Source organism: Trichechus manatus, unplaced genomic scaffold (genome assembly GCF_000243295.1).
Source record: "Trichechus manatus latirostris isolate Lorelei unplaced genomic scaffold, TriManLat1.0 scaffold00170, whole genome shotgun sequence".
In the NCBI taxonomy this organism is placed as follows: Eukaryota; Metazoa; Chordata; class Mammalia; order Sirenia; family Trichechidae; genus Trichechus; species Trichechus manatus.
In genome coordinates, this window is record NW_004444106.1 from 5660571 (window position 1) to 5674074 (window position 13504).

The 13504-nt window shown below is 47.9% G+C and overlaps 1 protein-coding gene across 4 annotated transcripts; it reads left to right on the forward strand.

Annotated features, from left to right (window-relative positions):
• The first annotated feature begins 6863 nt into the window (after positions 1 to 6863).
• Positions 6864 to 12935, forward strand: AP1S1 (adaptor related protein complex 1 subunit sigma 1). Of its 4 annotated transcripts, none has more exons than XM_004386748.2 (5): positions 6864 to 6933; positions 9011 to 9189; positions 9773 to 9881; positions 10820 to 10957; positions 12247 to 12935. In XM_004386748.2, exons 1-5 carry the CDS (start codon positions 6931 to 6933, stop codon positions 12292 to 12294), a joined length of 477 nt encoding a protein of 158 aa, XP_004386805.1. In that variant the 5' UTR covers positions 6864 to 6930; the 3' UTR covers positions 12295 to 12935. The 4 variants fall into 4 exon arrangements, with proteins under 4 accessions (XP_004386805.1, XP_023596864.1, XP_023596863.1 ...); XM_023741096.1 differs by lacking the exon at positions 6864 to 6933 and adding an exon at positions 7838 to 7885; XM_023741095.1 differs by lacking the exon at positions 6864 to 6933 and adding an exon at positions 7908 to 8924.
• The last annotated feature ends 569 nt before the right edge of the window (positions 12936 to 13504 follow it).

The window sequence follows — 13504 nt, forward strand, 5'->3', positions numbered from 1 at the left end:
TGTTACCAACAGTGCTGAGGCGGACATCCTTGCACATTCATCCCGCTGCCCATGCGTTCATGTATCCACAGGATAACTCCCCAGCAATAGGACTAAGCGTCTTCTAAGAACCTTCCGATCCTGAAAAGATGTGACTCTGGTAATACAACCATTTTCAAGTGGTACAATCAAAAGTGTTCACTTTACCGGGTTAGAATCCTACCTTTTCTCAAGCTTAGATGAGCCTTCACAACTTTCCCAAATAAACCACTGTTGTGAATAAAGACAAATTTTAGACCTTGAGCTAAAACAACCTTCACATTATCTTTTTCTCTAAAATGATGTTAGGAGTTCCCTGGAGCAAATTCTCATCCTAATGTTTTCAAGAATAAATCCAGAAAAGCTATTCATGACATGCATCTGTCAAAACCCACAGGATTGGACAACATAAAGAGTGACCCCCCATGTCAACTAGAAACCAAACCAAACCTGTTTGCCATGGCCCCACAGAGGTTCCAAGGAGCGCCTGGTGGATTTGAACTGCTGACCTTTTGGTTAGCAGCCATAGCTCTTAACCACTACGCCACCAGGGTTTAGCTATGGGCTTTAGTTAATAATAATGCATCAATATTCACTCAACTGTAACAAATGTACCACAGGAATACAAGTTGTTAGTAGAAGAATAATACGCATGGGAGAGGGGGCAAATGGGAACTCTGTACTTTCTGCACAATTTTTCTGTAAGCCTAAAACTGCTCTAAAAAATGAAGTCTTTTACAAAAATAAAAGAAAGAAAACCACTAACAAGATCTGCCTCCAGCCATTATTGCTGCAGATTTCTTGTAAATCTTTCACAGTGGAATTATTTATCTGCAGGCAATAGTATGAATTTTCTAAACCCCTCAATGGTAAAAATATTCTAGGGAAAGAAAAAAAAAAATTCTAGGCATCAGAATAAAACTTGTCAAGGGGACCATCTGTTTTCCAAGCCATTTTTAGGTGGGTCCTCAAGTAAGTTTCACTGTACTAACAGTAGGGACAAGGAAACAAAAGCAAAGAGAGGTTGAGTAACTTGCTGCCATCATTATTATTACTTAACAACCCCAAGAGGCAGTTGGGCTCCTCTGTTTGTACTCCAAGCCACTATACTTCATTGCCTCTCTTTGTGGCACTTGTGACCACAGGTATCCCTGAATACACAGAGAGGCTCAGATTCAGCTGGGAGCAAAGGTGCTGCACCCACGGGCCAGTCACCAACACATCCTGCGTTTACACCTTTGCCTTATGAGCTTGACCACCAGCCTCCTGAACGCAGTCTTTTATCACCTAACCACCAGATGTCGCTTTGACTCCAGGGGAAAGCTCTTCTCTGAAGCAAAGCAGCTGTGGCTTTTACCAAAATCTTGCCAAGTTTGAACTCCATTCAATTTAACAAGTATTTATTATAAGCCCAACTTTATCCTGGGTACTGTGAAGCATTAAAAAAAGAGAGAGAGAGAGTGTAAGTGATGATCCTTACCATCAAGTCACTGCAAAAATGAATGAATGAAACCAGGGGCTGGGGGCAGGGTGAAATAGGGAGTATTAAAAAAAAAAAAAAAAGTTAAAACTGAATGAAACATTGTAGAAATGATTGCTATAGTCTAGACTAGAGTGTAAGGGCTTATCAGAGGCTGCTTCACAGAAACCTTTAAGGATAAATAAGATGAATTTTAGTGTGGAGAGGGAATGGCAGGGCATTCCAGAAAACAGTATCACAAGGAAAAATAACAGCAGAGCAAGTTCATGAGACATCAAGAGGATAAAGTCCAAGTCCCCAGGTTTTCACACTGCTCCCTCCCTCCTCCAAGGATGTAGCCAGTTCTCCCTCACAGTCCTCCACACACCTCTGCTAGTCTAGTGAACCAAGTCTTACATACGCCCCTTGAATAAGCCATGCTTTTATGTTACTCTTTATGTCCCAACGTGTGAACCTAAGAAAAGGGCAGTGACATTGACCACAACAGGAAAATAGGAATTGGGATGGTTTCAGGGGAAAGTGGGAGGAAGTGATAACTCTTTTTTGACAAGTGAAGTTTAAGGGGACAATAGAATTTCCAAATGGGGAATCCAGTATGCATTTATTCAACAAGTATCATGTGCTTGCTCTGTGTCAGTCGCTGTGCTAGGCACAGGAGAAACAGCAAAAGAAGGTAGTTTGTCTTCTAGCAAGAATAATAGATATTAAATATAGAATATTAAATATAGAATTAGAATTTAGCATGTTTTACATGAGAAGTAAGATTCATATATCTAGATTTGTGTTATGGATTGAATTGTGTTCCCCAAAAATATGTGTTGTAAATCCTAACCTCTATGCCTATGGCTATAATCCCATTTGGGAATGAGTTGTCTTTGTTATGTTAATGAGACAGGACTAGTAAACTCAAATTAGCAAGCAGAGAAAAGGAAACAGATGCCAAGCCACAGGAAGATAGCCTAGGAGCAGAAGTTTAAAGAGACAAGGACCTTCCTCCAGAGTTGACAGAGAAAGCCTTCCCCTAAAGCCAGCACCCTGGACTTGAACTTCTAGCCTCCTAAACTGTGAGAAAATGAATTTCTATTTGTTAAAGCCACCCATTTGTGGTATTTTCTGTTACAGCAGCACTAGATAACTAAGACAATTTAATAACATCTATATTGATCATGGAAGCCCTGGTGGCATAGTGATTAAATGCTAGGGCTGCTAACCAAAAGGTCAGCAGTTCGAATCCACCAGGTGCTCCTTGGAAATTCTATGGGGCAGTTCTGCTCTGTCCTATAGGGTCGCTATGAGTCAGAATCAACTCGATGGAAACAGGTTTTTCATCTAGATCATAATGGAAGCCAATCAACAAGCACTATGCTGGGTGCTGTAAAAGAAACTAAAGATGTATATGACTCCACCCACAAGGAGCTTACAATCTAGTCAAAGAGACAAGGCATACTCACATACGCAATCAACGGACATCATGGCATGATAATGAAGTTAACCAGTCAGAGATCTCAGTAAAAGCAACAGAAACCAACTCTGGAAAACTAGCAAAAAAGCAAGTCAGGTAGTTCATGGAATTGCAAGGAGGGCCAGAGAACCAGGATGGAGGTCTCACACTAGGAACAACGCCCCAAATCACACCTCCGCCTTCATCCCTACACCTCACCGGACACAGGACACTGCCATTGGCACCTCTCCACTGCTGCCCTAGGAACTTGATCCTCCGACCCTTGTCACTCTCCCATCACCCCATCCCCACCTCATTCTCTCCTGGGCCAAAGTCTGGGAGATGGACAGATGAGCAGAGCCCAGCAGACAGCCCATGCTGTGGCTGCAAAGAAGGCTGTGAAAGTGAGTATCTCAAATTTTCAGATGCTACACTGGGATGTTGTTCTATCTCTGTCTAGACTCATAAAGTGGGGATTCCCAAACTCTAGGAAGGGGGTTTAGAACCTGGGAGATGAAAAAGAATGACAAACATCTACCACAGAAAGTATTCAAATGCTCAGGACTGAAAGGAACAGTATATAGTAAGGTACCGATTGTTCAGTTAAAAAAAAAAAAGTTAAAAAAAACAAAGATCACTGCAAATGATTTCATCAGGGAAGTATAAATTAGTTAAAGAATGGGCAAAAAATGAGTGCAAAGAGCATCACAGGAGAGAGAAACACAGATAACAGACTTATAAAGATGGAAGGGCTTCGGAGGCCATCTGAGCCACCTTCCAACCACCACAGGAACCACCTTATGACCAGACACCAGATGGGGGAAGGCATGAGGAGGTGTCAGCATGGTCACAGGAGGACAATACAAATTCCATCCCCATCTATAAAGGAGAATCTCACCTCTTCCATATTTTCCCATTTATAAAAATGGCACTACTAATCCTCCAGGCTCATCTTTCATTCTTCTCCTTTCTTCTCTACTTTGCTCAGTTATCAACTTCTGTTGATACTTCTGAGATACTGCAAGTGATCTCTCCAATTTATCCTTCTCCGTTTTATCTTGTGCCTGGATTACCCAGAACTGCCTCCTAGATGATCTTCCAGCCTTCCATTTGCCCTTTCAAATTGTCCCACATATTACTATAAAACTGATTTTCCTAAAACTATCTTTACCAAGTTATTCCTCAGCTCAGGTGACTGTAATGACTTCCAACCGCTTACTGCATCAAGTCTGAACACATCCGCAGACAAAAGCTACTGTATCAACAAAAAGTATTGAACCCACTAACTTACAGATCCTCTATATTCATCACTTCTAACAATGAAGAAACCCAGTCATCCTCTTCTAACTAGTTTAAACCACTTGGATTCTACGATTCTATGTAAGCAAAACCCTTATTTCTAACAATTCCCCCTTGAATCTTTTCTGCAGCTAGGCATACCACACTGAAATGAGGATTTCTAGAAAGCGTCAGCTTTCCAAGGAATGTAGGAGTATACATCTCTAGAGCTTCCAAATTTGCACAAGCTGTTGCCTAGCTCTCCACTTTACATCTTTACCTCATTTCTCGTTACTTCCTTATTCGCAGCCTGTCCCCCGTCCCATGAGCACATTTCTTTTTGTTTTGCCTTCTGTCCTTACACACTTCCATTCCTTTCTTATTTACCGCATAATGAGTTACCTTTTCTAACAACTTGTTTTATTGATGTTACTTGTGACCTCATAAATAACACCAAGATAGTTCAGCCAACATCTACGCCATTAGCAAGCCTAAGGTATTGGCAGAGGAGAAAAGGAAATGAAAAAGAAAGGAAGAAGAAAAAACAAAAGAAAGAGGTGTGTCTCATCTAGTGTTGCTATAACAGAAATACCACAAGTGGGTGGCTTTAACAAACAGAAATTTATTTTCTCACAGTTTAGGAGGCTTGAAGTCCAAATTCAGGGCAACAGCTCTACAGGAAGGCCTTCTCTCTCTGTTGGCTCTGGGGGAAGGTCTTTGTTCTTTGGCCCCTTGGTGATCTTCATGTGGGGTGGCATCTATCTTCCCCCAGCTCTGTTTACTTGCTTGCTTGTTTAATCTCTTTTATATCTCAAAAGAGATGGATTTAAGACACACCCTACACTAATATTGTCTCATTAACATAACAAAGAAAACCCATTCCCAAATGGGATTATAATCACAGGTATAGGAGTTAGAATCACAACACATATTTTAGGGGGATACAATTCAATCCATAACAAGCTGGTAATGGGAAATAACAATAATAGCTACAATTATCAAGCTTACAATATGCCAGATACTTGCTACACATTACCTCTAATTCTAAAAACAACCTTGCAAGGTAAGTACTGCTACCCTCATTTTTAAAAGGAGAGATGGAGGGTTACACGTTAAATGACTCACCTGAGGCTATATGTCTAATGAGGGTCAGAGACGAGATTCCATCCCAGGTGAATTAGGCCCACCCCCTTGTCACTGAAGCACAACCTCCATAACAAAGAACAAGAAACAAAAAGAACGAAGTGGAGACATGTAAGGTTTTACCAACAATCTTCAAGTGCTACAAAAAATTAACAGTATCATTTGTTGCCAACAATGATCTAGAAATACCCATTAATTTTTCAGCAAGACAAAGTTTAAAATTTTCTCCTACCCTTTAGATAGCTGCTGTTGAGTTGACTCAGACTCATGGCAACCTCATGCACAACAGAACAAAATGCTGCCCAGTCCCTCATCATCCTCATAACCACCATCATGTTCAAGTCCATCATTGTGGCCATTGGGCCAATCCATCTCACCAAGGGTCTCCGTCTCCTTGCTGGCCCTCCACCTCACACAACATGATGTCCTCCCGCAGCAATTACCCCTCTCGATAATGTGTCCAAAGCAAGTGAGTCAGACAATGCTCTGTTGCGATCCATAAGGTTTTCACTGGCTAATTTTCAGAAGCAGATTGCCAGGTCTTTCTTCCTAGTCTGTCTCAGTCTGGGGCCCCTGTTGAAACCTCCACCATGGGTGACCCTGCTGGTACTTGAAACACTAGTGGCATAGCTTCCCGCATCACAGTAACACACAAACCACTACAGTTCAATAAACCGGCAGAAAGCAGTGGTGCTATCCTTACATGTCAGATACTTTCTATGTATTACCTCTATGCTACATAAACACACACAGAGAGCGACATGCACAGACGTGCACACTCACACATACACACACACCCTCCGTTGAAAAGCTCATCTTACAATTTACATCCTCCTCATCTTTACACATATGTCTGGGTTACATTTGTCCCTTTTTAGTTTTGATACATGTTAATCTTTGAAGGTTCTCTTTATTCTCCCCTTGAGCCTTAACTTTTCTTCATGTTTCTCGCTTCCTGATAGCTCTTTTAACATCAGCCTCACCCTTTCTTTTTTATCACCTCCCTCATTTCCTACACATTTCTCTTTAAGAGAATGTTGCACCTAGCAGGTTCTCAACACACTTATTTCGAGCTTTGTCTTTGTCTTCCTGTCTCCCTGATCATTACTCTTCCCCTACATCTAGTTCTCACCCGGCTCCCTCTTAATTGCCCATGTCCCTTTCATTAGTCCTCCTTGCTTCCTCACAAAATCCAACGGTCGTCCCATACACCTCTCACGCCTTTTCCCGCCTTTTTCTCCCAAGGTTCCACAGCTCGAGGACTCATTGTCTTCCTCCTGCATCCTCCAACCAACCCACAAGATAGCCTTGTTACCATGACGACAGAGCTACTCAAAGCTTAAGTCAAGGACCTGGTTGCCATGGCTCCCGCTTGTCCGCCTCCAACCCCGCCCGCGCGCCGTCCAGCGTTAGCGCCTGCGCAGTACGCAGCGCGCTGGGTCTCGGAACTCGGGCGGTACGAGGCGGGGCTTCAACCGAGAGGGAGGGAAAAAGGAGAAAGGATAAGAAGGGGAGGAGAGCTGGCGCCTACGGTGGCCGAAGAGGGACGCGCCGAGCCGGGGGCTGCAGGATGGTAGGCTGTGAGAAAAGGGAGGGGAGGGGGGAACTGAGGGGCGTGGGCTGCACCTGCGGGGGTCCTTGGGGGCCGCCCTCTGTATAAGCCGCTCTTTCTTCCCTGTCGTCCTCAGAGGCCCTCACTTATCTGGGCGGGTGGGCAAGGCGGCCTCGGAAGGAATTTCTGGGAATGGCATTCGAGAGGAGCGGGGAGGAGGCGCATTTGCTGGGCGAGAGGGGGCTGACTAGGGGACAGCGGCACCGGCGGGACCGGACTGAGCCAGGAGGAGCGGTCAGGTCTCGGTTCAAGGGGTTCCGACCCCTGCTGCAGGGAAGTCGCCCGATGCAAAGGGGCGCGGGGGTCTGTTCGTGGAGGGAGGGAGGGAGTAGGGGCCGCCGGTCATCCAGACCCTCCGTTCTCGAGCAGCCGGGAGAGGATCGGCGGCCGGTGGGGGAGACCGGGTGTGGGAGGGGAGAGTTTCCGGGTCCGAGGAGGGAACGTCCTGCCTCGGTGTATCGCCGTGCTCGCCTAGAGGCAGCAGTGAGGCGGGGAAGCGAAGTGGGCTTGAGGTTTTGCTTTCAGGGACCCAGGCTTTGGGCTGCGCGGCTCCGGTGCTCCTCGTTCTCCGCCCCCCTTCCCATTCTCTTTCCGGAACCCAGGCCTTCCGTCTTCCTGCTCGCCCCACCGCCCCCATCAAAGACGAGCACGGCGCCCTTGCGCACCTCCGTTTTTCTCCTGCCACACCAACACTACTTCCCCTTTCTTGCCACAGAAAAGCCTAGTTCTCTCCTGGCCTTGAATTCAGATTTATAGCCCACTGTGCCATACACCAAGGAGCCCTGGTGGCGCAGTGGTTAAGCGCTCGGCTGCTAACCGAAAGGTCGGCAATTCGAACCCACCAGCCGCTTCCGTGGGAGAAAGATGTGGCAGTCTGCTTCCGTAAAGATTTACAGTCTTGGAAACCTTGTGGGTCAGTTCTGCTCTTTGTCCTATAAGGGTCGCTATGAGTCGGAATCAACTCGACAGCAGCAGCGGGTTTGGTATGGTTTGGTGCCATACACCCAGGCATTCCAGACACCCGGTATTGTACACGGAAAGGAGAGCTGCTGGGAGGAGGAGATGACTCTGGGATGTGGCAAGGCTCCCCTGGAACTAGGAAGCTGGACGTGCACTGGTAGTGAGGGCTCTGCACTCCTCCCCACTCCACCCACCTTGCTCTGAGTGCCACAAACATTCCCAGGTGGCTGTGCCCTAACTCAGGGACCCAAAGAGCGATTGATCACCTGGGATCTGAGAATAGGCGTTAAGCAGGAGGCAGCCCTAAAAGGAAGAAACACTAAGAAATCAAGAGGCCAAATACCTGGATGTCTGTGCAGAGAAGAAGGAGGACTTTAGGGATCCCAATACTATGTGCCAACATGGAGAAGGATACCAGAGCAAAGGACTGGTCCTCGAGGGCAGGGTGTTTGGGACATCAGAAGGGACTCATGGCTAGAATGGGGTGGAGAGTTGAGGTAGCTTCTTGAGGGACAAAATACCCAGTTTCACGGTGGTGATGGACAGAAGGAACATGGAAAATACCAACCATCTCTTTAACTTCAGCTAGGGGCTTCTTGTGACGATGCTGGGCATTTTACTTATCTTTGGAAAACAGGGTTATGAAACAGGAGGTCAGGGGATAATAATTATAGTACTTAACATTTTGCAGTGCTTACCATGTGCCATGCACTGTTGCATAAACCAACTCATTTCATCCTTCCTAACAACTTTGTAAGGTAGGCACTTTATGATCTCCACTTTACAGGTAAGGAAATGGAGGTAGAGACATAAAGTAATTTACTCAAGTCCATACCAAATAGTAGGGTCAGGACTTCAGGACAAATGATAGACTGAGAAGCTCGGACTTCCCCTAGAGGGACAGGCACCTACTGGTGGGAATACCAGCATTGACAGCAAGGGGCTGGAATTTTTAAGAAAGTAGGAGCTGGAGTGGAGAAGAGTTAGACGGGGTGAGTTTGGGACTGTGTGTTTGTGGAGGAAAGACGCTCAGAGGACCAAATCTCTAACCCTCATCTCTGTCCCCCCTCCCCACCAGATGCGATTTATGCTGCTGTTCAGCCGGCAGGGGAAGCTGCGGCTGCAAAAATGGTACCTGGCCACATCTGACAAGGAGCGGAAGAAGATGGTTCGGGAGCTTATGCAGGTTGTTCTGGCTCGAAAGCCCAAGATGTGCAGCTTCCTGGAATGGAGGGACCTCAAAGTTGTCTATAAGAGGTGACGCCTCACCTACTGTCGAACCTGCCTGGATCCTGTTTGATTGGAGTTTGACAATGGGTTGAAGAGAGGGGATACTGAGAAATAAGGGGCTCCTTAGGTCAAGGAGAGCTGGGAACTAAGGACATATCTGGAGGTCAGTGATTAACTCCAGCTTCCCTTACTGCCAAAGTCCCCTTGAAGAAACTTGTTCCCTACTTGGTTTTGTTCAAGCACATACCTCTGTCCCTAGAGGCCCCATCTGGTCCACTGTGAATATCCCTTGCAGTCTCATTCAACAGCCATCGATCCTACCCCACTTTTCCCAACACACGACACACATACCTTTTCCCGTTCCTTCTTTAAGCAGGTGAATTAGCGGCTCATTTTTTGCTGAGTCAAACTGAACAGGTCAGAGTGCAAGAAAGAAAAAAAAGCATGTGTCTTTGCCTGCGTGTGTGAGAGAGCACTAGAAGCAGAGTGAGCTACCCTGCCTGTGTCTAGTGGAGGCGCAGACTCGGGGCTGGGAATGAGGGGAAATGGGAGGTTTAGGTTCAGAATGCCCTCAACTCAGCAACTATGCCTCATGTGCCCCTCTCCCCAGATATGCCAGCCTCTACTTCTGCTGCGCCATCGAAGGCCAGGACAATGAGCTCATCACACTGGAGCTGATCCATCGATATGTGGAGCTCCTGGACAAATACTTTGGCAGTGTAAGTCTCCCCACTCACCCATTACCTTACCCAGCAATCTCCCCTTGCTGCCAAATGCTGGGGCCCTTCTAGCCTCTGCCCTGGAAGACTTGGGAAGGGTGAAGTTGGAGCAGCAAGCACAATAATTAATCTCCCTTTTTAAGCCTTAAGCCTATTAGCCATGCACCTTAATCAGCCCCGGGGAGGGGGAGGAGGGGGGAGGCTTGGACCAGAATCTGTCACTTAATCTCCACATAAAGCTCAGCTCAGACTTCTCACACAAGGCCAGAGGCTGTGTTCAAATCTTTATCAGAGGTTCCCGACCTTGGCTACATATCGGAATCTTCTAGAGAACTTTTTGAAAATATTGATGCCCACCAAGATTCTGAATTACCACATCTAGGGTATAACCTGGGCATCAGCAGACAGCTCAGATCGTAGCTGGGAATAGTAATAACTCCATAATTTGTACTCCATTTAACGATTTCCAGAGTGCTTGCACGTCGTTCTCTTGTTTGCTCTTCCCTCCATCTTAGGAGTGGGTGTTGTTATCTCCATTTTCAGATGAGAAAACTAGGCTCAGAGACATTAAATGACGTATACAGCTAGCTGGATAGTGGCACAGCCCTGCTTGAAACTCAAGTCTTCCACCCAGTTGTCCAGAATCTCCTCTTCCTCTGGTGGGAACAGTGTTGCAGATTTTAGGGGGAAGGCAACAGGAGCCACAGACAAGGGTAAACTAGGACGACTGGTACTTCATGATCATGAAGAAAGAGGCAAGCGAAGGAAAAGAAAAAGCAGAACCGACTACTGAGGACGGGGGGTTGGGAGGACTAGGACCTGGGGCAAGAACCCAAAGTGGGAAGAATGGTCGTGAGAAAAGAAGTGGGGGGCTGGGGTAGAGGTAGGGGTGGAACACACCTTGTCACTCAACTTTGCCTTTTCCCCTTCCTCCCCAGGTGTGCGAGCTGGACATCATCTTCAACTTTGAAAAGGCCTACTTCATCTTGGATGAGTTTTTGATGGGAGGTGATGTCCAGGATACCTCCAAGAAGAGTGTGCTGAAGGCTATCGAGCAGGCAGACCTGCTGCAGGAGGTAGGGACCAGCGATAGTGAGCAAGAGGAAGAGCACGGTGGTGGAGGGTGCCCCCCCTCCCCTGGATACCCTGCCTACCGGTGACAGCTGCCCCCTTCCCACTACCACTACTAGGGTGGCCTCCCTGCCTGTGGCGCCTCCCCCGCTCCACCTCCTACTCAAGCCCTGACCATATGGGGTGGGAGGTAGGGGTGGCAGACAACCTGCCCGTGCCAGTTCTCCTCTCAATCCAGGCTCTGTCCTTCTCCCAAGACCCAGGTGCCTTGTCCCCATCCAAGTCTTTTTTGTTCCACACTTCTTGTGGTATCAAGGGTTGCTCAGAAAATTGGAGAAGGGAACGCATACGTGGTAGATAGCTCTTTTCCCTGGTTTCTTCTCCATTTCTTTTTTTTTTTTTTTTCACACACACATACTCAAAAGCCTCTGCTTCTTAGGAGCAAAAGGCTGTGGGGATTTGGGGGCTGGAGTAGAGGATGCCCGCTCTGCTGGTTCTCCCTGCTATCTGCCCCCTACTCGCCCTCACTGCCTGCCCCCTCTCTGCAGTGCCACTGCTGAGACTTGGTGCAGGGAGGTGAGTCACCGGAATCTGCAGTGACGAGCAAGCCAGCCTGAGCTGGCTGTGAGGAGGGGGAGAGCCGGGGGGGGGGGGCTTCTCTCTGCAGGAGGAAAGGCAGAGATGAACTTGCCACCTCACTGGTCCAGCTTCCCTGTCTCTGCCTCTGTCTCTCTCTCTCTCACACACACACCCACACACACATGCCCTGGCACACATGCCCACCCCTGTTACTAGTGCTTTTCTCAGACCCAAATGACTCATCCCTCTATGGCCTGGTTCACCTTCCCTTGGGGACCTGAAGCCAACCTCTTACTCCCCACCCCACACTCTGAGAGGGAAGACCCAACCATCTGCCACCTCCCATTCCCCAGAAAGCAGTCCCAGCTTCACCCCTGCTCCCTTCCCTCAGGTACTGAGGCTGAGCCCCTGCTCACCCAGCTCTGGGCTTTGGGTTCTCTGGGTGATGATGGTCTGACCCCAGGCCCCTGCCCTGCCACTGTTGGCTCTGGGGGGTTGTCCTGGGAGGCCGACAGGCTCCCCTCAGGGGCTCGCAGCTGATCCAGCCTCGGCTCACGGGGCTCACGTTGACTTCTCTCTCCCCTTCCCCGTGTCTCCTCTGCTTCCCCACTCTGACTCCTTCCTCATGATTGCTGTTGTCTTGGCTACCCCCGCTCTCCTCCTCCCTGTCTGCCTCTCCTGGTGTCTCTGCGTCACCCCCTCTGTCCTGCCTTAGGAGGATGAGTCCCCGCGCAGTGTGCTGGAGGAGATGGGTCTGGCGTAACCCCGGCATGTGGTGACGTGGGGCTGGTGGAGAGGCAGGGCGTAAGCGGCTGCTTCTCATCTCTCCAGGCCCTTTTCTTGGTGGGACCCAGCTGTCCCTCCTCTGCTGCCTCGCCTCCTTTTGGAGTGAGCTACAGGCTCAGGACCCTCAAACATTCCCTCCTTCCGCCCCCTACCTCCTGTTTTCCCTTTTCCCACCCAAGGCTGAAGGAGCTAGGAGGTAGGAAATTGTGATTGAGATGAGGGTGCTCTTTGGATTTTATTTCCTGCCTTTGAAGAACTTCCGCAGACTTCCTCCCCTCCCTTACAACTGTAAATATATAAATACGTCAGGTTAAAGGGAAACGGTTTTCAGGGCTCTTCTCTTTCCCCTGCCCCCGTAACCTACCTCCACCCCCTTCCACCAGCCAGCCAGCGAAGTTTCTCTGCCTGGGGCTGGGGCTGCTCTGTAGGGAGAGGGAAGGCCTTGCCCTCATCTGCCCCCTCTCTCTGTGGCTGCAGTGGGACCTGTGTCCAGTGCCGGCAGAGGAGCAACAGAGTTAATTTTTTTCTAACCTTGCCACCTTAGGGAAGGAAGAGTTGGGGGAAGGGAGAGCTTTGTGGGAGACTGGGCCCTGTCCCCCCTCCCTCCATGTTCTGGATGAGGCAGGAGCTAAGGGGGGTGGGCTGGGGGAAGTGTCTGACCTTATTTCTTCTGAAATAAAAGGAAAAACATTTCTGGACTTTGCCTTTCTTGGACTCTGTGGAGGAAGGCAGGACTACTGGGATCAGTCAGGAGGCAAAGCGAACATTGCCCATTCACCTCTTCCCCCAAAAGTATTGCCAAATTTAGTTTAAAAAAAAAAAAGATACCCAGTTAAATTTGAATTTCAAGTGAACGGTAAATAATTTTCTTAGTATAGGTGTGTCCCTTGCAATATTTGGGACACATTTATACTAAAACCTTATTCATGTATTTTATCTGGCAACCCTTCCCCAGACAGATTTGTGTGCTCAGTGCTTCTCCAACCACGCTGCCTCCAGCTCCCTGAGCTGCCTTCACCAGGAAGGAGCAATTCCTCAAGAGGTGGTTTCATGCCTTTTGTGTTTCTTTGTAGAAGATTTCATTCACCCAGTATTTGATCTGGGGAGGGGAATCAGTAGTTCAAGGATATATCCCACCCCCTATGCTTAGAAAAGCGTTGAGAAGGGGCTAAAACCAGGATGTTTGG